General features: G+C 37.3%; 1 protein-coding gene across 1 annotated transcript in view; it reads right to left on the reverse strand.

The window, feature by feature from the left end:
• Positions 1 to 25,132, reverse strand: part of MDFIC (MyoD family inhibitor domain containing) — an 81,904-nt gene that overhangs the window by 32,696 nt on the left and 24,076 nt on the right. Inside the window, 1 exon segment of the mRNA XM_054177861.1 lies at positions 20,737 to 20,868. Within this exon segment, the coding sequence (XP_054033836.1) occupies positions 20,737 to 20,868 (132 nt within the window).

Raw genomic sequence — 25,132 nt, forward strand, 5'->3', positions numbered from 1 at the left:
TGCTAGGCTAGTCAATGCCACCAGTGGAAAAAAATATTTTCCAGTTTACAGCCTGAGTCATCTGACTGCATACCCAGAGAGGTAAGAATGTTGTTTTCTTTCATTTATGACACAATAGTTTATGACATCAGATCAGGCCACAGAAGCAATATTTTTGCAGGTGGACTAGGGAGGAATAAAATGTACAAATCCTGGGTAACCTTTGGTATTCCAAATACTGAGAACTTACAAAGTAATGATTTCATCTGAAAATATCCTCTGTAGCCCAAAACATTTGCAAACACCGCAAGAGGAGATATTCTTCTTAAGAAATACAGAGGTCTTGTTTGGGTCCATTTAATGCTGAAAGCCAAGATCTACATGCTAATTTGAGCTGGGGAAATTGTTTGATCTCAGTGGTAGCTGATCCTACTGCTCTGCATGGACCACATGGAAAAGAGACTACTTGCAAAGGAGGTAAGAATCAGGCCTCTGTTTTTTATCAGTGCTTCTTTGTAACACTGACTTAAGCTTGAGGGGAAAAAATAAAGCAGATGAGAGATAGTTGTGGATTGCACAGTAAAACCAGAGGCTGCCTGAATTCTAGAGTAAAATTAAGGTGATCCCAAATTGCTTCTGGAAACTACATAATTTCCTGAGATATAAAAGGCAACATTTCCAACTGACTAGCAAAAAATCTTACCTTTTCAAAAATATTACAAATTGTATGTATTCATATGCTCAATAAGCATAATGTTTCAGTGAAGCTGAGAGAACTCAAATCTCTCAACCTCTCTCCCTCCCCACTTTCGTAACTAAAATCCTGACTAGTCTCTACATGGATCTTCAAACTACATCAACAGTTTTCTCTGCCTAGCTACTCAGAATATTAACATTCAGATTACAAGATGTACCTCTGAGTCAACCTGTGAAGTGGCTTTTGTCAGCAATTATTTTTGAATATTTTCTAGGACATAAATAGCATATACTGCAGCTTCCATATCACAGAAGGCATACATTAACTATATAACAAGGTACCATCAAGGTACAATCTATCTTTTAAAATCAATTTTTTACACTGAATTTTTTATACCATGCTGACTTTACAAGGAAAACAAAGTACCAACTAACAGCACCGACCACTTTTTTTAGAATTGCCTCTTGTAAGACACGAGATCTTTAAAATGAATACAATATATTACTATGAAACAGGATGTCCTTTGTGATGAAAATACTGTAGCAAAATTGCTGGTATGAGTTTTACAGGACCCACACTGAGAACATTTTGTTAAAATGCGTCTGTGAAGACATCCAGGGAACACCAGGTATAACAGAAATGGAGCTGGCAGGGGACAAAAGGAAAAGACATTTTATCCCACCAGCTCTCAGTTGGTGAAGAGCTGATGAGAATGGAAATCGCATGTGTGCGTGTGTGTTTATAGGTTGAGAAAGCGACACAAGTGCACAAGAAGGTGCCAAGAGTACTCTTAAATCTGTGCAAAGACACCTGCAATTCCTTCCTTTGGAAACACTGCAGGACCTTACACACTCTTTGAAGGGTTGCAGGCATTGTATAAAGATGTCTTTGACGTGCCCAGAAAGAAGCAGTTACCACAGGGAAGCACGAAAAGGGATGGTAGCCAGAGGTTTACAAAGTTGATAGCAATTCCCACTGAAAATGTCGAGTGAATTTCTCTATTTACAAATTCTCTTTCTTGATGTGTTTTTGCAACATGAAGGAATGCTTGCTGATTTTTTTTCTAATGATATCAACAGTAAATTTTTAATCATTGTTGAACTGAGTAAATCCTTAACATTTTTAATTACCTATCTTTTAATAATTATCTCAAAATCCAAATATCTTTTTGTCTTCTAATTACCATTAAATTATCAGTAAACTCTCATTTATCATACACATATCTTGTCATCATTAGCAATGTTTTTTGTGAGACTGCATATACTGGCATCTATGATAAACTTTGCAGATAATTTAAATACTTGCTAGATCACAATATAGTTAAAGATGACTCACATAATGCAATGATTGTCAACCCACATCTACATAAAGTGGAATATAGTTCTTACTGTAGCATACAGTCTCACTTCTTGACAACAGGCAGCATTAGCTTACAATGAAAAATCCAAGAGAAGAGCCAAACACAAAACAGGGCATTACAGGTAATGGGCCCCCAGACACCTGGGGAATAAATTTCTATAAGAAGCTGTGTGCAAAAGTGGAAAATTTTATTGCAAGCTTTCCACTTCTAATATTTATCTGCCCGTTTTTCTCCTCATACATTCATACATCACAGTGTATTTGCTTTTATGTTTCATAACAGTACAACTATTTACAGCGGTAATTGTTGCACATATGTGTGCAATGAGAGCTTAACTCCTGGTCACCAGTTCAACATTCCATGGGCATATTTATGGTGCTTTACACATTCATTAAATACTACTGAAGTGGGGGTTTGTTTGTTTTGTTTTTATTTAAGGTGAAATACCTTGTTATTTCATCTTTTTTTTTTTTTTTCCCAACATAAATAACTTTTCGAAAGGCATCTTAATCTATTTGTTTTTCTTGTTAAATCTTGCTTTATAATGCACAGTGGTTTGTACAATTTGGATTTGAGAGTAAAATAATAAATACATTAAGAAATACATTTAAAAAGCAGCCATCTTGTTAATTTCTAAATTGCTGAAAGGGATCCTTTTCTTCAACACAAATAATCTGTATTTTAATAACTGTGAAGACAGTCCCCCAAATTCTAAATGATACAAAGAGGTGCAAGCCCAACACAATTCCATTTCACTGAGGAATAGAATGCTTTGTTTCTGGATCTCTACTTTTAAAAGGAAGGTTAGTTAACTACTAGACACAAAAAAAGGTAATCCAAGCAATTACAGCAGGTATGCAATTAGTGCCTATTACAACATATGGTTATACCACTGCATAAAGACACACTGCTGTCCCATGGAATTTAAGACACTACGACAAATATTTGGAACAGGTTTGATGCCCCTCACCCTTGTGTTAGTTATTCCCAAATCAAAAAATGGACATCAAAGAGAAGCTACAAACAACAGGATATCACTTGCTGGGTATTGTCTCATAAGCAGCACAGCAGGATGTACCAGGCAGGAGAGATAACCTCCATATCATTAACAGCTGTAACCTGGGCAAGTGAACAAACAGGACCTCTTGGCTCTCACATCTCCTGTTCCCTTCCTGAAAAATGCAGTGAACACTGAAAAAACAGACGCTGTCTTACTGCAGGAAAGAACATGGTAGTGAGGGATGCCAAGGCAAATAGCTTCTCAGCCTACTCCATTCACCAATGAGTGAGAAAGTGCTCAAAGGTCAGATATACCATATATACTGAGTTTTCAGATGACAATATTACAGTGTTCAGTTAAAGTCATATGAATATATACAAAACTGGCTGTACTCGGTTTTTAAAAGAACAGCCCTTCTTGAAGTTCACGAGGTTCACCTTTGCCTAGCTCTCCAGACTGTCCAGGTCCTGCTGAATTGTAGCACAGCCTTCTGGTGTGTCAGCAACTCTTCTAAGTTCTGTATTACCAGCAAATTTGCTGAGAATATCTTCTGTCCATTCATGCAGGTCAATGAATAAGTTGAGCAAGACTGGACCTGGTAGTGACTGCTGGGGAACACCACCAGCTACAGGCCTTCAGCTGGACTCTGCACCATTGATCATAAGCCTCTGTGCTCTGACTCCCTGTTCTAGGTGCTCTGTCTTATGTCATCTCTATAATTCTAAGCAATACCCAATGCTACTATTAACAAGACAAACAAGATGCAGAAATAAAAAATAGGAATAAAAAATAGAATGTAAGCAACAAAGAGAGGGTGATATAAAAAGTTAACAGGAAAATACAGAACATCAGTACAACAATAACAGATACATTGATAACTGACTTTCTGATTCCTTTGTTGTGCTTATTTCTGCTCTGATATTCTTTCTCATAACCTAGAGCTGATGCTAAGTATGGCATCAGCTGATGTAAACTACCAGAAAACCAAAGGAAGAAAGAAAGAAAGCACAGCTGCAAGGGAAATGGAACAGGAGAAGCAAACAGGCAGTAACCACAAGGAACAGCCTAAAACTTGGGATTTTACATTATTAAAACAGTAGTAGGGCAAAAAACATCAGAAGAAAGAAGAGAAGATAGTAATCACCCAGAAGACGACAACACTAGAGGGAAAGGAGACAGAAAAGGAAAAACTAGACAGCAAGCCAAGCCACTTCAGTCTGTGAGGGCAGAAAAGAGTAGAGAAGCAGCAAAACAAATGTATTAGTAAAAATCTCACTAGAGCTGAAGTATTCACTACAAATTTCACAATAAAATAATTAAATCACTAATTGACAAGCAATGAATTGAAATCAAGATAAGCATATCATACCCTTCTGCTGGAGGTCACAGAGGCTCCTGGAGCCCAGACCAAAAATCAGCCATATTCAGCAACAGTAGCATGATGGAAAATGGAAATTATGTGTCAGGAGAGTGGGCGAGGACTTCAGGTCCACAACAATAACTCTTCATGACCCAGTTAGTTGTTAACATTACTTAATAGTGATTGTCAGTAGGAGAAAAAGACATGGAAACATAGCACAGGTCACTAACTGTCCATCTATTTCCTGATTCTGTAAAAGCAAAGCGTGAGTAGAAAGAGAAACAATACATATCTGCATGGATAACATTAAACACATGAGGAGGTTAGTGTCTGCTACACGTCTGCTACAAGAATTCCCTCATCCCAAAGAATTCCAGGGACTTCAGGGCACCAAAGGATTTTGAGTCATACACAGAAAGTCCAGGCAGAGCAGCCATAACCAAAGCTGGCTCTTGGACTGCTTTATGCCACTAATGCTTCAGCTTAGCATCGGAATAACCCAGAAATGAAAGCTTTTTCTCTTTTTGAGCTGTTTTGGTGTGGTTTGAATAGATATGGCACAATTGCACCCAAAATACTCTTGTGCAGGTTGTACAAATAAGATTCTTGAGAATACACCTTGACAAGTCTTTTTATCAGAGTTCTTGAGAAACCTGTATTATCTTTTTTCCTTCACTAAATTCAAAACTGCAAGCGGCTATGAATTAAAGGCTGCATTTGCATCAGAGCTCATTGCCCTTTCCTTTCCCCACTCTACAGGCAGTTTAACTTTGGTGTGCGCTAAAAGATTAGTTTGGTGTGCACTAAAAGATTAGCATCACATGCTGAAGGGGAAGGGAATGTTGTATTTCAGAATGTAAAAATGTATAAGCTAAGATATTTGGGTGTTCAGTTTAAAGATGAATGTGCTTACTAACTGTCATCAAAACTAGCACATAGGAAGATGGTTTTTGCTTCCTTCTTATTTACTGTATTATACCAATATGATCTATGAAGGCCTCTTTCTGACTCAGCTGGACTATCCTACCCACCCTGGGCAAGTTCTCCATTATATGAATTCAACATAGTAAAAAAAATAAAATGTAGGGTTTGCCTGCTGCTCATGCACACATCCCTTAGAACAGTGCAAAAGTCAGATTGCTAACCATTTCTGGTGAAGACCAAACTTCCTCTAAAACCTATGCACTTAGTTTCCTGAAAGGAAGCAAAGCATAAGCTGTTCAAACAAGTCACAAGAAAATTCTGATAACTGAGACACAGTTAAATCCATCCTACTAAAAAAACCCAAACAAACAAACAAACAAACCCCAAAAACCAGCCCCACATGACTGAACAACATCTACAAGGACAAAAATTCAGAGAAAAAAATGCATTAACACAAAGGAGAAGGCACCAGATTATCTGCAGAAACAGACACATTTTCCAAAGGGGATGAAATTATCTCTAAGACTTTTATCTTTTGAGCTATCTTTTATCAATTGAGCTAAAATTCTGATTTTCCACTTTGTCTGTGAAACAAGACAAATTACTTCACTATTGTAGAGGCCAGTTGCACCTGCAAGTCCTTGTATTACAGAATCAACCAAATAGAAGCAGAATACTGTGGGTTTTTCTCTCTAACCTGTAGAAAGGGGGCCTTCTTATTTCAACATGTTTAAAAGCATTCAACACTGCATATGGAATAACTCTCACTCTCTATTAAAAATATAAAAAAAATATTTGTTTCAACTTATAAAACTATACCATTTGGCCCACTGAAGTTTATTTCGTTCACTTTTCTGTTTAAAAATACATAGGTAGCATTTATATTTGGATGAGGCCCATGCTTTGAATTAGTGCTTCTTGTAATAAGGAGCCTTTATTTGCCAAAAACATTTCCGTTTGTCTTATTTGCAAGACATTGTTTCCCTTACTTCCAGAGAAATATAAAATCCTTCTGTACACTTCTGTACACAGTTACTTTTTTTTTCCAAACAGAGTGCAGATACAGAAGTGAAAGCTATCCTATGTCAGCATTATTCACAATACTGAAAAGTGTCCATTTTTAGATTTAGAAACACTGGGAAAGATTTGCACAGAAAAGAAACAGTATTTTAAGTGAAAGTATTAGAATTTACAGTTTATTTCTACATTCTACATATTTCTACAGGCTGGACGTGAGGAGGAAGTTCTTCACCATGAGAGTGGTGAAGCCCTGGAATGGGTTGTCCAGGGAGGTGGCTGGGGTGCCATCCCTGGAGGTGTTTAAGACCAGGCTGGACGAGGCTCTGCCCAGCCTGACCTAGTGGGAGGTGTCCCTGCCCATGGCAGGAGGGTTGGAGCTAGATGATCCTTGTGGTCCCTTCCAACCCTGACTGATACTATGATACTACTATGATACTTTTATAAGTCAAGAGCTTTAAAAAGTCACAGCTGAGGCAGTAGCCTCCTCTTTCCCCAAAAGACCCAAAGTACAGCATCAATCCTTTTCTCATTGCAGACAGCAACTGTATCATGCACATGCAACCTTTCTTTGCTGCTTACACAAGCCTTCAGTCCCACAGAAACATTCACGTCATCAGCAGCAACAGCAGTTTGACCAGTCTGGTGACAGGTGAGCCAAACTTATGCCTCTATACCTTTGTGCTGTGCTGCTGTTTGACACTTGGGAAGCACCTCAGCCTTGCTTCTTGCATTTCTTGGCTCCAAACAGAAAAGCTCTTAGGAAATAACCCAGAAAACTGCCAAAAGGACAGAACTGGACTGTTTTTTGATACATACTTATCCACTCTACTAAAGAATCTTGCCATCTGCCATTTTATTTGTACTCCTGCCATATTCCTGCCACTTGGAGTTAATTTCAGCACCCCCTTTTTACTGTTCCTTCAGTACAACCAGCTACATTTGATAGTGTCATAAAATTTTCCTAGGCTGTTGGAAATGACAGCTCACAAGAGGATCATCCCTCTATTGTATTATATTTAATTAGTGTTATATAATTTAGACAAAATTCCTTGTTTCTGTAGAGTGCTACTTGTGTTTCTGTACAGATGACACAAAAATTGTCAATATTTTATAACACCCTTTTTATTGTTAGTCCAAATTTTGAATCTTTAGCTACAAACTAAGACAAGTCTGATCTTTTGTTTATTTTATGAAAGTTTTAATCTTACTACATCATATAACTCCAGGAGTTAAGATTTTCATAGTGTGTTATAATATTTAACAGTTGATTTGTTGTCTGGGTTTTTTCCCTGAATACACATTATCTTTTTTGTAATGTTTTATTTACTGTTAATTCTCCAATAGTCAAAATCCTCCTTCTAAGAAGAAGGTTCATTGCTAGTTACAAAATAGCTTAAATATTTATGTTAACACAGAGAAGCTAAAGTAAACAGGCCTTTATACCAAAGCACTTTAAAATCATGTCCTGTCAGCCTCAAAGCACAACCTTTATGTCACTGCTTAGAGATATGTAATTGTAATAGAGAAAGAAATGGGGAATGGGAAAAAGGAGTGTTCAAAAAAAAATAATGAAAAGAAGGAAAGCAGGGGCTAGAGAAAATTCTGCCAACAAAAAAAGTGAAAAAGGACTTACAGACAGCGGCTATAATAAGGATGAGTCAGTCTTTTCTCTCTCTTCTTCATTTATAAAATTAATAAGGGAAGAAGATTTATTAAGAACAGGAACAAACCTTCAGCATTCTTCCAACTCGGACTCCCACCGTGACAGCCACCACTTCTCTTTCCACCGTATCACCACATACCCTTTGCTTTCTTTGAAAATTACCATAATTTCTAAAGAATTCCCTTTTTAATTATCAAAACATTATAGTAATTGTGAAATAGATTTAAGTTTTGAGAGTAAAATGAATGATTCTACAGGAAACTTTCCTGTGCTATCAATTAAGCCTTCTGTCTTTTTCCATAAGGACTTGTTCAACAAATAGCCAACAAATATTGATAATGAGACCTAAACTTCACACTCTGTTCCAGCTGTCCTAGCAGGATTCTGGTGTGGATGCAGATGTGATAACAAAAGAGAACTTTTGGCAGGTTATTTTTGGTTGTTCAAGGAGGAAGCACAGCACAGCAAATGAGGTCCTTCCATTACTCCCCGCCCAGAGTTAGAGGTAGGAGATGTTCTGTAATATACAAACAGTCAAAACCAAACAGTCATTTATTTATTCAAAATTAAGACTAAGTTTACTGAGTCAACCACAGGCAAAAGATTCCTCAGATATAACGCTGCCTTACAGATGGGAAGAAGAAAATCAGAAAGACAGAAAAGTAGATGAAATAACAGAAAGGAACAAGAAGAATAGAGAAAAGAAACAAAACAAAAAAACCCCACCTTTTACTAGAATTCCTGATTTAAAATGGTGCTGTATGTTATTTTCTCCCTTCAATATCTTTCCAAAGTTAAACACTGTCTTATTTGTTGTAAAGAAAACTTACACTAGTATCAAGTTTTCAAGTCTCAATCCAGCACAGAACAATTTGCAGAATGACAGCGATGAAGACTGCTACAAAACATGTAGATCTTTAAATCTACTTGAGATCCATGAACCTTCCATTGTTAGACACTTTATAATCAGTGCATAGTCCCACTGAAAGATCTATTAACATACAGAAATAAGTCTCAAGACTAATTTTACATTATAAATATTATATTGACTATTATCACTAAAAAAGGTGAGCACACAGAAGAATATATTTTGAGGTAGGGAAATACTTCATAAAGTCATAGTTACAAAGTAAGCTAGGAACTACTAAATTGCTAAATGTAATTTAATAGAATTACATATATGAAAATTACATGTGTGTTACATAAAGTTACCTTTGTATCCTGCCTCACATCCAAATATTTTTTAGACCACCTCTGTGAAAACCTCAGTTTGATCACTCAGACAAACCTTTCCAGGCAGGCTGATTTCAAATCTTCTCACCAAAACTTAATATGTCTTTCAACTTAAAATTCAAGCAAAAAGAGTACTGTTCATTAATTTCCTGTATTTCTGCATTACACAGCCTAAAAGATGTTCAGTCTGGTTTGACATTGCTCTTATGGCTAGTTTTGGTGAGTACAATTATCTTTCATTGCTTTTCTGTTAAAAAGATTATTTTATTTCAACTTGTGGTTTATAGAATGCAGTTAAGATATGCATCTGTCCTAACAAAGAAAGGAGATGGGAAAAGGTACAAGCTTATACTGTCTCTCAGGGACAAAAACCTTGCTCTGAAGGTCAAATTTTTACAGGTATGCTTGACAGTTTGCTCTACTTGACTTGTCTCAAAAGCAAACTTCATAACATTTTATGCAAACATTATACAACCTTAAGTTTGAGCTGTAAATCAATAAAACACAGTTAAACTTCAGGAATCTCTGCAACAGGAAATAGCCTCTTAGTTGAAATTCTACTGTAATTAACATTAGCATTGCTAAATCTTGACATTTTCTCTAAACAAGTATGGTAATATTTACAGCTTTGGATTAAAGTCAAAACATGATAATCTAGTTACTGCATATAATTTGAGGCAAGCAGGTTTAGAAGCAAAATTTAAGCTTTTAATTTTCATTGGTCCAGACATAAAATTCAAAATTTGAAAGTTCCTGTATTAGAATAACATGGTTCTGCATTTCAGGATCACAAATTAAATGAGCAGTCTCCATACAAAAATGTGTTTTCACAGAAACATTCAGAATATTAGTTCAGTTAAAAATAGTTAAGGCTCAGGTGGCTAATAATTCATCATTCTCATAAATCAAGCCCCAATATTTCTGGAGGCCTACCTCATCAGTATAATGAGTTAACAAAACCAGTATTAGAAATAGCCTGGGTGACCACAGCTGTTTGACATTTGAATGTTTTTCAAAGTGATCCTTTGGGTTTGGATCATGAAGAATTTTTTTTTAAAGGGAGAAAAAAACCACCACTGTCACCACCACAATAACATGCAAATAGGTCATAGGCTCTTGTTTTCCCTTGTCCTTTATAAAAATATCTTCAGGAAAAGGTACTTGTGGTTACTTTTGCACTGCAGGTATTACCAGAATGCAGAACAAGCAAGCAGAATTCAGACCTTTCCTTCCTCTGGATAGCTATATAAAGAAGAAAAATATTTAACCTTAATTACTTAGGAAAGCCTTCTGCTGGGACCAAGAGCTCCTCTTTCTTTCACTTTTATCTCAGTAAATCCAAAATTCAAAATATTAAAAAACTATTTTGGCTCTCTGCATTTTGAAGAATTAATTTAACTGTTTTGATGTACCCACAACACACAGTACTACTTTTCAGCTGCATAAACCTACTCCAAACATTCCACACAAGTGACAGAGAAAAAATTAAATTTCAAAATGTGCAAAACTAAAAGCATTTTTGCCATTGTTAAGTTTTGACAGAAAACAGGTTCCTAAAATTACAACTTCCATGACAATACTTTCACAGACTTTGTAATTTGGTGTTTCTTTGCTAAAATAGCCTAGCTGAATACCATTAGTACTGAAAATAGCAGTCTAAAATACCACTGACTCACAGGTTTCACAGTATCTTATTTAATGTAGAATTCAGACAGCGTTCCTCTTTAAGGAGTCACTTCTTTCTCATCTAGACATAACAGCACATTCATTCTGCAGCATAACCAATACAACAAAGAAAAATATTCTGAAATTAAGATACAATTTTCTTCAGGTTCAAACACAGTGCAGTAATCTTCATATTACTTTAAGAATCTCATCTTTATCTGATATTGATGATTACTGCCATCCAAACTTCCCCAGCCTCAGCATGAATTCAGATGAGGTTCTGGGAGTCAGAAGTAAGGCAAAACAGAAAATTAAAGGCTCCAGGTAGTTCTGGATACAGGTGACATGCAGAATACACACATCTGTCTTATGGTCATCTGGTGCACAGTAAGTTCTCCATGATATTTGACTACTGTTCTGTAAATGGATCAACAATAGCAAGACTCCACATGGAGCCAACACAGAGTATACAAATTCCTCACCTATTGTAATCCATTATTAACTGCATTGCTTCAAAACATTAATAGAACCACAGAATCACTTTGGTTGGAAAAGGTTATGGAGTCAAACTATTATCTAACTCTATCAAGTCTTGTGCTAAACCACATCTGTAGTATGTCTACAAGTCTATTAAACACTTCCAGGGATAGTGATTCAACCACCTCCCTAGGAAGCCTATTCCAGTGTTTGATAACCAATTCAGTGAAGAATTTTCTTCTAACATCCAATAAAAATCACCCTGATGCAACTTGAAGCTATTTCCTCTTATCCTCTTATCCATTCCTTGCTATCTGGGAGAAGAGACCAAGACCCATCTAACTACAACCTCATTTTGGGTAGTTAAGGTCTCCCCCTCAGCCTGCTGTTCTCCAGACTAAACAACCCCAGTTCCCTCAGCTGCTCCTCACAACACCTCTTCTCCAGACCCTTTACCAGCTTCACCACCCTTCTCTGGACCTGTTCCAGCACTCTAATATCTTTCTTGGAGTGCAGGCTCCAAAACTGAACATGGTACTCAAAGTGTGGCCTCATCAGTGCTGAGCACTTTATGTTGTTAAACTTCATACAGTTGGCCTCATCCCATTGATTCAGCTTGTCCAGATCCCTCTGCAAAGCCTTCCTCACCTCCAGCAGATCAGTGCTGCCCCACACAGCTTGATGTCGTGCAAACTTACTGAGGGTACACTCAATCCTCTCACCAAGGTCATCGACGAAGATGTTAGAACTGGCCCCAATACTGAGCCCTGGCAGCCACCACTTGTGACCAGACACCAGCTGGATTTAACTCCGTTCACCACCACACTCTGGGCCTGGCCATTCAGCCAGTTTTTGACCCAGCAGAGTGTGCCTGTCCAGACCATGGGCAGCCAGTTTGTCCAAGAGAATGCTGCAGGGAACTATCCTGAAGGCCTTACTAAAGTTCAGGTACATGACATTGACAACATTTCCCTCATCCACTATGTGGGTGGCCTTGTCATAGAAGGAGATCAGGTTCATCAAGCAGGACCTGCCTTTCATAAACCCATGCTGACAGAGCTTCATACACTGGTTGTTGTGGATGTGCTGAATGATGGCTCTCAAGATGATCTGCTCTATGATCATCCCCAGCACCAAGATCAAACTAACATGTCTGTAGTTTCCCAGATCCTCCTTCTGCCCCACCTTATAAATGGGCATCACATTTGCCAGTTTCCAGTCAAATGGAACCTTCCCAGTTAGCCAGAGCTGATGATAAATGATGGAAAGTGGCTTGGTGAGCACTTCCACCAGCTGTCTCAGTATCTATGGGTGTGCGCCATCCAGCCCCATAGACTTGTGTATATCTAAGTGTGCAGCATGTCACTAACATCTCCTCTTGAACTACGGGGGCTTCATTCTGCTCCCCATCCTTACCTTCCAGCTCAGAGAGATGGGTATCCATTGAACAACTGGTCCTACTACTAAAGACAGAGGCAAGGAAGGGATTGAGTACCTCAGCATTTTCTTCATCCTCGACCACTATGTTACACCCTATATCCAATAAAGGACAGAGATTTTTATTAGTCCTCCTAATGTATTTGTAAAAGGATTTCTTCTGGTATTTAACAGCTGAAGACAGATTAATTTACATTTGGGCTTTGACCCTTCTAATTTTCTCCCTGCATAACCACATGACAACTTTGTAGTCCTGTTGAGTGGCCTTCCCGTTCTTCAATAATCATGAACTCTCCTTTTTTTCCCTGAGTTACAATCATATCTCTCTACTAATTTGTTACCCTTCTTCTCTACCAGCTCATTTTTTGGCACACAAGGACAGCCTGTTCCTGTGCCTTTAAGACTTTCCTCTTGAACAGTGTCCAGACTTCCTGAATTCCTTGGCCCTTCAGGGCTGCCTCCCAAGGGACCCTGTCAACCAGTTCCCAAACAGGCCAAAGTCTGTTGGAAATCCCACTACACCACCCACAAGTCCTGTGCTGTTCACACACAGCAGGTCCAGCAAGACACCTTCCCTAGTTGGGTCTCTCACCAGATGTATCCGGAAGTTATCTTCCACACACTGTAGGAACCTCTGTGACTGCTCCCTCTCAGCTGTGTTGTATTTCCAGCAAACATCAAGGAAGTTGAAGTTCCCCATAAGAACAAGGGCCAGCATTCTGGAGACTTCTCCCAGACGCTTAAAGAGTATTTAATCTGTCTCTTCATCCTGTCTGGCCAGTCTGTAACATGTTAGATGCCTTACTGGTCTTCTTCCCCTTGATTCTTATCCATAAACATTCAACCCTGTCATCACCATCATTAACCTCAAAACAATCAAAACACTCCCTGACACACATGGCCACAACACCACCTCTCCACCCTTGCCCATCCCTTCTGAAGACTTTGTAGCCATTGCCTGTGGCATTCCAGTGGTGTGAAACATTTCACCATATTTCAGTGATGGTTGCTATATCATAGTTTTTCTGATGTAACCTAGATTCAACCTAGATGAATTCTAATTCAGATTTGAGTCAAAGGGAAGATGCTACACAGCAAACACTGGCATCCCACAGCAGCTCTGTTTACAAGGGTCTACACCAAGTTCACTTAGGTCTTTCCACAGGCAACTTTTGTAAGCAGTGAAAAGTCAGTCTGTAACTATACAGATAACAGCTATCTGCAAAAATGCCTCTCTGCCCAGGATATGGTGGCATGGAAACTAAATGAAAATGCTATGGCTGTACAGCAATGAGGTGTGAAATTCCCTAGATCTAAAAATTATCTCAGCTGAGAGGTTTGATCCCTGAAATTCCTAGGGGAAATCAAATTGGTGAGAAGATGGATACACTTTCAGCAAGAAAAGGTCTAGCTTTCTGAAGAAGTCTACCAGACAGAGGCTGGAAAGAGTGCATCATCTTTATCCATATTTGGGGGGGAAAAAAAAAAAAAAAGAGAAGAAAAAAAAAAGAAGGGAAATCTAAACAACCCCAGCTGAATCACCAAGACCCAGGTGACCAGTAGCAAATATGAGCTCCAGAAGCTCCACTTGCTTTTCTGTGCATCAGCTGCAAAATCTGATTAGTTTAGTTGGAGTACAGAAAATGTTTGATCTCTTGGTATCCTGTATCCTGATAGCACTGGCTTCTGATTTCTCACTTGTACTTCTGAGGCTACTGAAAAGCACTATTATTCATTCTTTTCAGCTTTAACTGGTGTACCATCAGCAGAAGCAATCTCATAGGTCCTTTAGAGGTCTGGATAGGATAGGATAGGATAGGATTAACCAGGTTGGAAAAGACCTTAGAGATCATTGAGTCCAACCTATCATCCAACACTATCTAATCAACTAAACCATGGCACCAAGCAACCCATCCAGTCTCTTCCTAAACACCTCCAGTGATGGTGACTCCACCACCTTCTTGGGCAGCCCCTTCCAATGGCCGATCACTCTTTGTATGAAGAACTTCTTCCTAACATCCAGCCTAAACCTCCCCTGGTGCAGCTTGAGACTGTGTCCTCTTGTTCTGGTGCCAGCTGCCTGGGAGAAGACACCAACCCCCAGCTGGCTACAACCTCCCTTCAGGTAGTTGCAGAGAGCAAGAAGGTCTCCTCTGAGCCTTATCTTCTCCAGGCTTAGCAACTCCAGCTCCCTCAGCCTCTCCTCATGGGGCTTGTGCTCCAAACCCCTCGCTACTGATGCACCACACGTTGGCCTGCCTGTAAGCCAACTCAATTCCAAAATTTGTTTAAATTATGTCATTTTCCATATCACTTTTATGAGATGCTTTATCATCTGTGAAATCTTCAGAAATACTCCAAATATTCTGTACAACATATTTAGGTAGCTTTCTTCCTGTTTATAAAATCAAAGTCACATTTCACTATTTAGTGCTTGAAAACTTGTCACAGCATAACCCCAGTAGATAGCTATGAAGAAAATTAATTCTTTCCCAGAAAAAAATAAAAATCAAGATATAAAACTATTAAAATAAATCACATTTTACCTCCCGTGTCGTGCAAAGGGAAGTAGCTGATAAGAGCATTTTTGGAGAATGTTTTTGAAAATGCATCTGTTGTTAGCCAGCTTACATCTGGCTGAGAAGTTAAAGACCCATCAGGCTCCCCAGTTAGCACGGAGGGAGTCTTTTGAAAGACTTTTGGAAGAGAAGTATTAAGAGATCTGCCAGGTCAGAGAGAGACAGGCTAGTTCTCTGCTGGGGAATTAGAAAATCTCTCTGGGAAAGGAGTTCTCAGGGAGGACCTTCATGACTCCATTCCTTCTACTGGCCAAATTCCTCAGAGATATATTTTATTTAAGAAGGATCTAAATAATAAAATACTGCATTCCTGTATTTATGTATTGAACTGACTGGAGTTTTGTTCATGAGCAGGCTCACACTATCTTATTCTTGGTTATATTTTGAATATTGTGCATAAATTGCCTTTTTTTTAAACTAAAAGAATATATAGTTCAGACTCAGCAATATATATTTTTATAATTTCCATTGATCTATTATGCAAAATTTCTGTACTTACAGTGTTATACTGCAAGAAGACCATATCTGTCATATTTTGTAGGTTTGAAGAGAACCATTTAAGTTAACCCACACACATAGAATAAACAGTCATCTAAAATAATAATTGTAAAATGACTGTGCCCCATAAATTAGCCAAAAAAATAAAAAGATAGCTGGATTACTGTAAAAAAAAACCAAACAAACCAAACCCAAACAAATAAACAAACACCCCCACACCAAAAACAACACCTGCAACAATTCTAACAGTAAATTATCTTCTTGATGGGAAAAAAGTCCCAAACCCAAAATGTATGATGTAAACTATGAAAATCACTATCACTTACTCACTTAACCAGAAGGAAAAGGGAATATCTAGATGTTAAAATTAAACAAATAGCCATGTAAAGTTAAAATGTCAACCTAAAAAATATAAACAACAAAAAGATAAAAATACCTAGTTTTTTATTTAGATAGAAGAAAAAGCAATAAAGAAGAATGTAGTAAATAAATAGTGGGTGTAAGAACATGTAAAATTGTTTAATCACTACACAGTGAAATGAAGCATCCCTTTCTCTTAAGAATCATGCTTATCAGGAGGGTGTTTCATGGAGGAGAAAGAGCCATTTGAAGCTTGGAAATGATGGATAGCAATGACCTTTCTGTCTGTAAAACACGGGCATATTTTAGGTATTTAATTTCAAGAATTGGGTTATTATTAATCAATTATTCATGACAATTTGAATCTATGGTAGATGTTTTTTGTTTTCTTAAATATCACATGGATAAGGTCCTGCTTGAGAACTGGAAAGGAGATTAAATCCTCACAAGCAAATAGTGTTCAAGACTGGCCTTTTCTTCTCCCCTAAACATTTCTTTCCCTGCGTGACAACACACATTGAAGATAACCTAGTACCATCTGTAAAAATTCTGCCTAAAGATTCTGAAATTCACATTTATAGCCTTGTTTTTCCTCAAATCTTTCCCAAAGAACATAGCAAGGTATTGTGGTAACATGAAGCAGCAAGCACTCCTATAACTTAATTCCTATAGCCACGGTTTGCTCTGTTGCATGTTTTATCATCCATTCTTCCTCTCTTGCCAAACGTGAGTGATAACAAGGCAGAACATCTCCATTACATGACACCAGATCATAAAAGAAAAACAAGCAGAAGGTATGTGCACATATTTTAAATGCGGTGTTGAAGAATTAGGAAATGGAGATGGAGCTATTCTAAGACTAAGATCTTTTCAAAAGCAGAACCTCTACAGCCTGAAATAATAATAATAAAAAAAAAGTCTGTGTGTGTCTGTGAAGGGAAAGGAATAGTTCTCAACATTGCCTTGAAGAATACCTGAGCTGAAAAATACAGAGTTTTTCCCGGTTTGAGGCAACTGCTATGCAAGAGACACTCCCTTCCTCAAATTCTAAAGCTGAAGGATATGGATAGAAATGGCCTCCTTGTGAAGACTAAAGCCAATATAACACACTTAAAAACACCAAGTATCTGTCAGTCCTCCTGTTCTCAATTACTCTGTTAAAAAACATATACCTTATTTCTAGTCTAACCAAATTCCCAAACAGTGTTTCTAGTTCTCCATTTGCTACGGTTGAAGAATTGTCTTACCAAATATCTGTTCATTGTGGTATCATACTTCTTAAGAACCAGGCAAGCCCCTCTTTGCCTCCCTTGTTAATACTAAACAGATTGAATTCCACGAGTTTTTCCACAATAAGGCATGTTTTCAACTACTCCAGTCATTCCTGAGATATTTGTGGTTCTCCACTAACTCTCCAATTGAACACAGTATTCCAGTTACAGTTATGCAAGTGCATTAACAATTAATACAAAAAGGCAATATAACTGTTTTGTTCTTATTTAGCTCTTCCCTGTTTATGTTAGTATACAGGGTAACCTTTTGGCTCTCAAGTTCTCTTCAAAATTAATTCCGTGGTTGAAGCTTCCCCTAGGATCACCCATTTACCAGGGATATTATGAACATTTCCTTCTGGGGGAGAAGGAGAGTTCCAAAGGATGTGAGGAAAGGGCTAATCTGGGTGAAACCTCTTCATCTAGAGATTAAAAAAAGGGATGTTAAGAAAAGGACTGCAAGGTCAGCGTAAGGTGAACTGAAAACGCCTTACTGTGGAAAACAGGGGCAGCATTTTAGTTTACTGGTGTCGCCTGGTAAACTGAGTTCACAAGTGCAAATGAGAAATCATGCATAATGAAGTCATTACAGAGTCTCTAACACTGGACTTTATTGTTGGTGTGCCAATAAAACTGACAGATTAATCAACTTCCATATCACAGCAGGATAAAGCAGCTACAAACAAGGAAATCCTTGGAAATTAAATGCTGGAAACATTTATAAACTCAAAACTAAGGCTAACACAAATGGAATATTTATCAACTGTGGGGGTGGAAAACAATCTGTATGGGAAAACAAGAGACTAAATCATTAGGACAGTGGTGAATGGTTGCTAACACTTAAGAAACTGAAGTATGCCCTGCCTAAAAGAATTTAAAGAAACAATTTTAAAATAGACTAATGTTCAAAACATTGTGTATTTCTAACCTCAAGTTTCTCTCAAGATGCAGTATTCTGCAAACTGTAGTCTAGTTTAGACTGTAGTCTAGTTTAGATCTGGTTGAATCACAGCCATTCTTAGCTACGATACTTGTTATTTAAGATGAAACACCCAAGTAATTTTTGTGAGAAGCAAGCTTCTCTTTGCTCTGCTTGTTCTATTTTTCAGACTTTAGTTACTACGTAGATTAAGTTGTAAAATTTCTGCAAACTACTTGTCATTGAGCTAAACACTGTACCTCAATGGTTTGTTTTTTAAGTAGAACAGGCTTCTCTACTCATAGTTACAGCCACATAAAACAAGAAGCTTACTTAATCATTTTCATTTCTTCCAACTAGAGAACTTTAACATTAAAGGTTAAAAAAATTAATGAATTTGAAATAAACGAAGATTGCATCATAGCACTTACTCAAACATGTCTCATAATAAAACAACTCTACACAAAACTCAGTTATTGCAACCAGAATTTAGAAACTTTCAGCTTTCACCTAAACTTGCTCTTCACAAAGTCAAACTACTTGTGACTATAGGAGGACCATAGTTATGCACACTAGAGCAGTACATGATACCTCCAAATTTTCTCTTAGCCCTATTTTCCTATCACTTTCTTAATTCAGCAGGAGATAAGCCTCCTATCGTAGAGACACGTAACTGTACATAACTGTCAAAGCACTCTACCAGGAACTTGTGCAATGTGCTGCAATGTCTAATATACATTTAAAAAAAAAAATAATGTCTTTTCCTCTCCCACAGTGCAGCCACTACAGGATGGCTTTGCAGTGAAGAGATCAGAAGTAGCACCACCCTACTGTCCTTGGTTCTGTCCGCCACAGCACACACATGCTGCTAACTGCTATGAAATAAATCTGCTTTCCCATGGGTCTGGGAATAAGGAAGCCTTTAGGAAGAAGGAATGAGAAGGAGGCCTCTCCAAAAGCAGCAGATGCCACACACACCTTCACATGTACTCAACACAAGCACAAAGCAATTGCTTGTCCAGGGACAGTTAGGTCTACAAAATAATCTTTTGGAATTAAGTGAACTCTCAAATTGTGTAGGACAATTCTTCTTCCTTGTAACCCTTTAAGAAGTATTTTCAAATTGTCAGATTAATATATGACATGCAAAATTCAAGTTTCCTGTAAAAGATGTAGTTATCCAATACACTGATGGTATAACTATTTACCTGGATTCATTCTTTAGAAAAAAGGATTAACTATGATTTGAAAAGAATCTTAACACAAAGATCAAGAGAAGTCATTTGTATAGATATGATTAAAAAAACCCACAAAACCAACCACCAAAAAAACCCCCCCACCCTAGAATGAAACAGGTGACTCTAGAGAAAAATCACTAGTTATGACAACAGCAGGTTCAGAAATATTAATTTAGCCCACTGTCTACAGATACATGTGCAGTGTAAAGACAAACTGATACTGAAGTGTCTGGTCAGGCAACTATTTCAGAGCTGGAGCACCACTCAGCATTTAGTCCATTTGCTTTCTGAATACACCCTGTAATTAGAGAAGTTTCTCATGCTGCCCCTCCCTTGAGCAACTAAGGTTCAAGCATTCACAGAATTTTAAAGCAGTATTAGCTCTGGCAGTAGACAGAAATATTTTTGCCTCAGGAAGGTGCAGTTGTGAACAGCATATGATCTTTAAGGAAGAAAAATGGGAATAATCTTGCATCCCTTTTTATGTTTTAAAGCACTGAAGACATACAATAAGAATGTGAACTTGTGAAAATGCATTTAAAAAGAAAACAGTTCCATAGCACAGGTCTAAAACCTTGCCTTACAGCATTCTTCTAGTTTTGAAAGGAATAACTACTTTAGGATTCAAAACTCTTCAGAAACTTACACCTGACCAGTACGCATTGCGTTCGGAAGCAACTGCTTTTGGCATAATTTACTCTGCCACTTAAACATATAACCTGAGAAATCAAGGGTGATGACATCCAGCACAGTTGAATACTGCAACTAAATATGCAGATCTCATTATGAATGGTGAGAGAAGCATTTAACATTAAGGCTTTATAATATAGATGGTACAGAGTTCTGTATTACACTGTACTACTCAAATCACACCTTTCTTTGAAGTCCTTGCTTACGCATGCTGCCAGGAGTCATTCTGGGAAATAAAATCAGTATACATGAATTATAGTTGCAACACAATTGCATTTGACACACATTTAACTGAGTCAACAGGCAGTATCCCGTTACACAGTGAAAGCAAGCCTAAATGGCATAATTTGTTCTGGAAATACTTACTTCTGATGAGGTCACCATCAGTGCAATTTCCCCAGACAGACTGGTCTTGTATCTCTGGTTGTATACTTTGGTTACTGGAAGGCTGTTTTATGTTTTTATCTCCTGCCACAGTATTCTCTTGGCCAGTGTTTTCTAAGTCAAAAGAAATTTTAAGATATTAGTTTCTATGGTATTTTTCCTCTATGTGAACAAAACTCATCTTTGAAAGTTAAAAACAAGAGAGCATAAAATACAACTTGTCTTAGCAGCTCATTTAGTTTCCTTAGAAATAATTCCTAATAAAGTTGGTTTCCAATTTGTTTTCTTATCCATATCAAAATGGTTCCATTTCAATGACACTGTGTTTATCAGGCAAAATAATATTCAGCAGCTTCTGTTAAAACAAATTATAGTTGAAGTTGCTTATATTTGGTTACCTTCCACAAAATTTTCAGATAAAAGCTTTCAGTATCTTTTTCACAAAATCCCAACATTGTATTTTGCCAAAGTACATGGGGCTCTGGTATATAAAAGCCACAAAAATTCCACAATCATCTGTTTTGTATTATTTAAAATTGAACATATAATCAAAGAGAAATATTGTTGAAACTTCAAAATTTATTAATACAGAAATTCAGAAAATTTATTATAACACAATCACCTATTTTTTATTGAAAAGAAAATAACCCTTTCAGTTCCATTCCTGAATAAAAATCAACATTTAGCCTATGATGAAAAGAAAAATTAACAAGATGCAGGGAAATTTCCATGGTAAGGTTATTTGAGGGATTCTTAAATTTATTTCAGAAGATTTCAGTTCTTGGGTTTTTTGATGATTTTGGCAGTTGACACATGCAGACCTGCATTTTCTCGTGACAGCTTTCATTTTCACTGTCATTAATATTTTAATAGTCAAATTCAAACACATAAGCATTTCTGTTCTTGATTGCTACAGGTTTTTCCTACTGGCATTCAAGAAACATTTCCAAATCTGGAATTACTTTGTTCATTATTAACAGTGGCAGATTATCAGTTTATATTACTTACTCTAGGGATCAGTAAAACATTCAAAATTTTTAGACTTCACTTTCTTGGGGGTTTTTTTGTGGTTTTTTTTTTTTAGTGTACATACAATATTTAATATTTACAGCAAAACTAAATGAGCAATGGTTGAAAAGTCTGTTTGCTCTGCTTCTTTGTTTCAAACATGAAAGTGTTTATCCTTACCACAATATAAGGATACCATATCCTCTAGTAAAGCAATGATTCCAGTTGGAAGATGCAGAAAAATCACATACTGCTACTGCAACATATTAAAGGTTGGTTTCTTTATGTAACCAACAGCAGTTTGATTTTAAATCCTAACGTTCCACTTTTGTTATCCACTCTATTAAACTGAAGCACTGAACATCATTCAAAATAATATATGCCATATTGTATGTACAGTAGCATGTTCCTTCAAGCACTGCTGCTTCCCTTCTATTAATTTACACTTCTGCAATGTCTGACCCAGCTACCTCCAAGGTACTTCTCTCTCAGCCCTCACTCCTGTCACCATATCTTCAATAACTTGTCAGTATTTCCTCAAGCCCACCTGAAATGAGAACCATTTCACTGCGAGTGGTGCAAAGTTACTGAAATGACTGGGAAGATGTCTATCAATGACTTCTTGCCCTGATGTCTTAATTTTACCTAGATGCCCATGCTATCCAAAGACAACCCCAGACAGAAATTATTTCTCCCTGATATCTATCAGATACAAATCCGACTGTACTGAAGGACGATAGTTTGCCCGTGCAGTTAGGTATTAGGTGCAGATGTGTTTCAAAAGTGTATGAGAAGTGCCCTGAATCAGAGTGAACACACATAAGTAGTGTCCTGGAGTTAGCAAGCATAAAAGCACTCTGTTTTCTGCATATAGTAAGCTTAAATGAGCCATTTTTAAAGCTTTTGCTTCTAAAGTACTCTACTGCAGTAGCAGTAACAACACCAAGATTATGAGATCTACCTAGCAGCAATAGTACAAAAATCAGAGCTATTGTATACAGTTTTCTTGTATAGGATACAGCCTTTGCAGAGCCCTGTTACTTCATGTGGTAAACAACAAATAACTCTAAGAAACACTAATGTTAATATTATGAGGGCCTCAATGTTCTAGATTAGATTTTTATCTAAGAAATCTGAAGGGAGTGCAAAATACAAGCGATCACCATTATTCATGAGAATTTAGGTTTTATTCCTGGAATTATTTTTTCCAGTTCAGTTCTCTTTTCCTCTCTTATTTAATGTGGGTTGTCTGTGTATTTTCCATGTTTATTATTCTAGCTGGCTATGGTAAATGGCCAGTCAAAACCATGCAAATGATATTTGTAGTTAACACTAAGTAAGAGGCATTACTAAAAAGTAAAAAAAAATAAATAAATAAAAAATCCCATGTTGCAATTGAACACCAAACAATTTTGATAAGAAGTTTGCAAAAAGGAACATTAATTATTTGTTCTTTGATCTATTAGAATTCACAGGAAGACCTTCCCATGAATGTGCATAACAGATACCTACACTGTTATGTGGGTAGTTAAATTTGTATTTGGTACCTCACTTTACATTCCAAAATTATCTGCTGGAGCTGCTAATCTCCTGTCAAATGCTGTTCTGCAGGTGAGATGCACTGACCCCAGGGAGCAGCGAAGGACTATATGGCTACTTCTGCCCTCCCCAGCTCCCAACAAGGAGAGAACAGAAAGACCACTGAGTGTGGAAACTTGTGGGTTGAGATCTAGTTTAGTAAGTGAAGGATAGAGGAATTAAAACAAGTGATGTAAAGGCAATTGCTTGTCACCTCTCACAAACAGACCAGTGCCCAAGCCAGTCTTTAAGCAATGGCTACTTCCCTCAGAACCTCCACTCCTCAGTTCCTGCTCCTCAGCATGGGATATCCCTCTGGTCAGCCTGCACTAGCTGTGTGGGCTGTGTCCACTCCCAAGGTCCTGCCCATCACCAGCCAGCCCATTCACTGGGAGGGCAGAGTGTGAAAACACAAAATTCGATGATGTGCAAAGTGTTGCTCAGCAACAGCCAAATGACTTATTTTAGTCACCAAATACAGCACCACAGGGGCTAGTATGAATAAAATTAACTCCAACCGAGGCAGACCTGAGTACAATGGAGCTTTAGAAAAAGTAGACCTTAAGCTATGTTTATTTAAGATTCGCCCAGACACAGCTTCTGATGCATCAGAACGCTGAAAATAGGCAAACTGATAAATTGATTTGGTTTTTTTATTTAATATCCACCAGGTCCCAGTTTTAGTACAAATGAATTTATTGATTACTCCCTTATAATAAACAGCTGATGCCAATCATGATTTGTTTTCTTTTTTTTTTTTAATTCTGCACATGCATACCAATAACAAGCAATCATGAAGACAGGCTCAAGAACACTCCTGACTGTGTTTTGTTGATGCCATTATTTTTGTGTTAGGTGCATAAGAATATGGATAAAAGTAGTTTATGAAACTTATCTATGAGTCCAGTAAGGAATGACATGAAGAACTTAATCTTCTCTGATATGCCACTCTAGTGACAGAACAGCTTTAATAAAGTCTACAGCTGGCACAAATATTAATGGCTGGATCTGGCCATAGGCAGGTATGTCTTTTTGTACTGTATCTTCAAATAAATTTATAACACATCTCTGTTTTAATCAAGCTTAACCTTAAGAATTTTTGTGTAGTAATTCCTTAGTATTTTAGTTTCTGCTTCCTTTAGTACTTCCTTCCACTCTCGTGTTACTAACCTCCAAAGATGACAGCCAAGATGAAAAAGAGATGCTCTTCCTAGCAGTTCAAATAATGGAAAGAAAAGACTCATGTTCCGACTCTGGCAGTACTGAGGTAGAAAACCAATCTGTCTTCAAAACCACTCTAGCTCATGTCATAAAAGCAATGTAATCTTCTTACCTACCACAGTTCAGCCCCTAAAACAGTGGCCTGTGTGACTACACCCCTCTGCTAAACTAACAGTCCTCAGGCTGAAGAGCTTTTTATTCAAAAGCCCCACAAGAGTGACATCCACATAGAATACCTGATGATTTATCCTGAAGGTAAGCATGGAGATCAATGCAAGTTTAAAGTTTAAATAAGGAATAGATACAACATATTGGTAAACTACAGAATTGAAATGGTTAACAACCCAAATTATATCTATATTACAGACAACTGAAATTTTAACCACATCTCAAAATGTCTGTTTTGTGAAAAAAAGTAAACAAAGTGAACTCCTATTTCTTTGTCGTTTGGAATTATTGAACTGTATATAAATCAATTTCACAGTATCTGCATCTATTTTACTATGATTTTATAATGTTTATTTCAAAAATTACATAGTAATATATGTATTTCATAGAATCAAAACTTGTT

The sequence above is a fragment of the Dryobates pubescens genome, chromosome Z (assembly GCF_014839835.1).
Source record: "Dryobates pubescens isolate bDryPub1 chromosome Z, bDryPub1.pri, whole genome shotgun sequence".
Taxonomy (NCBI): Eukaryota; Metazoa; Chordata; class Aves; order Piciformes; family Picidae; genus Dryobates; species Dryobates pubescens.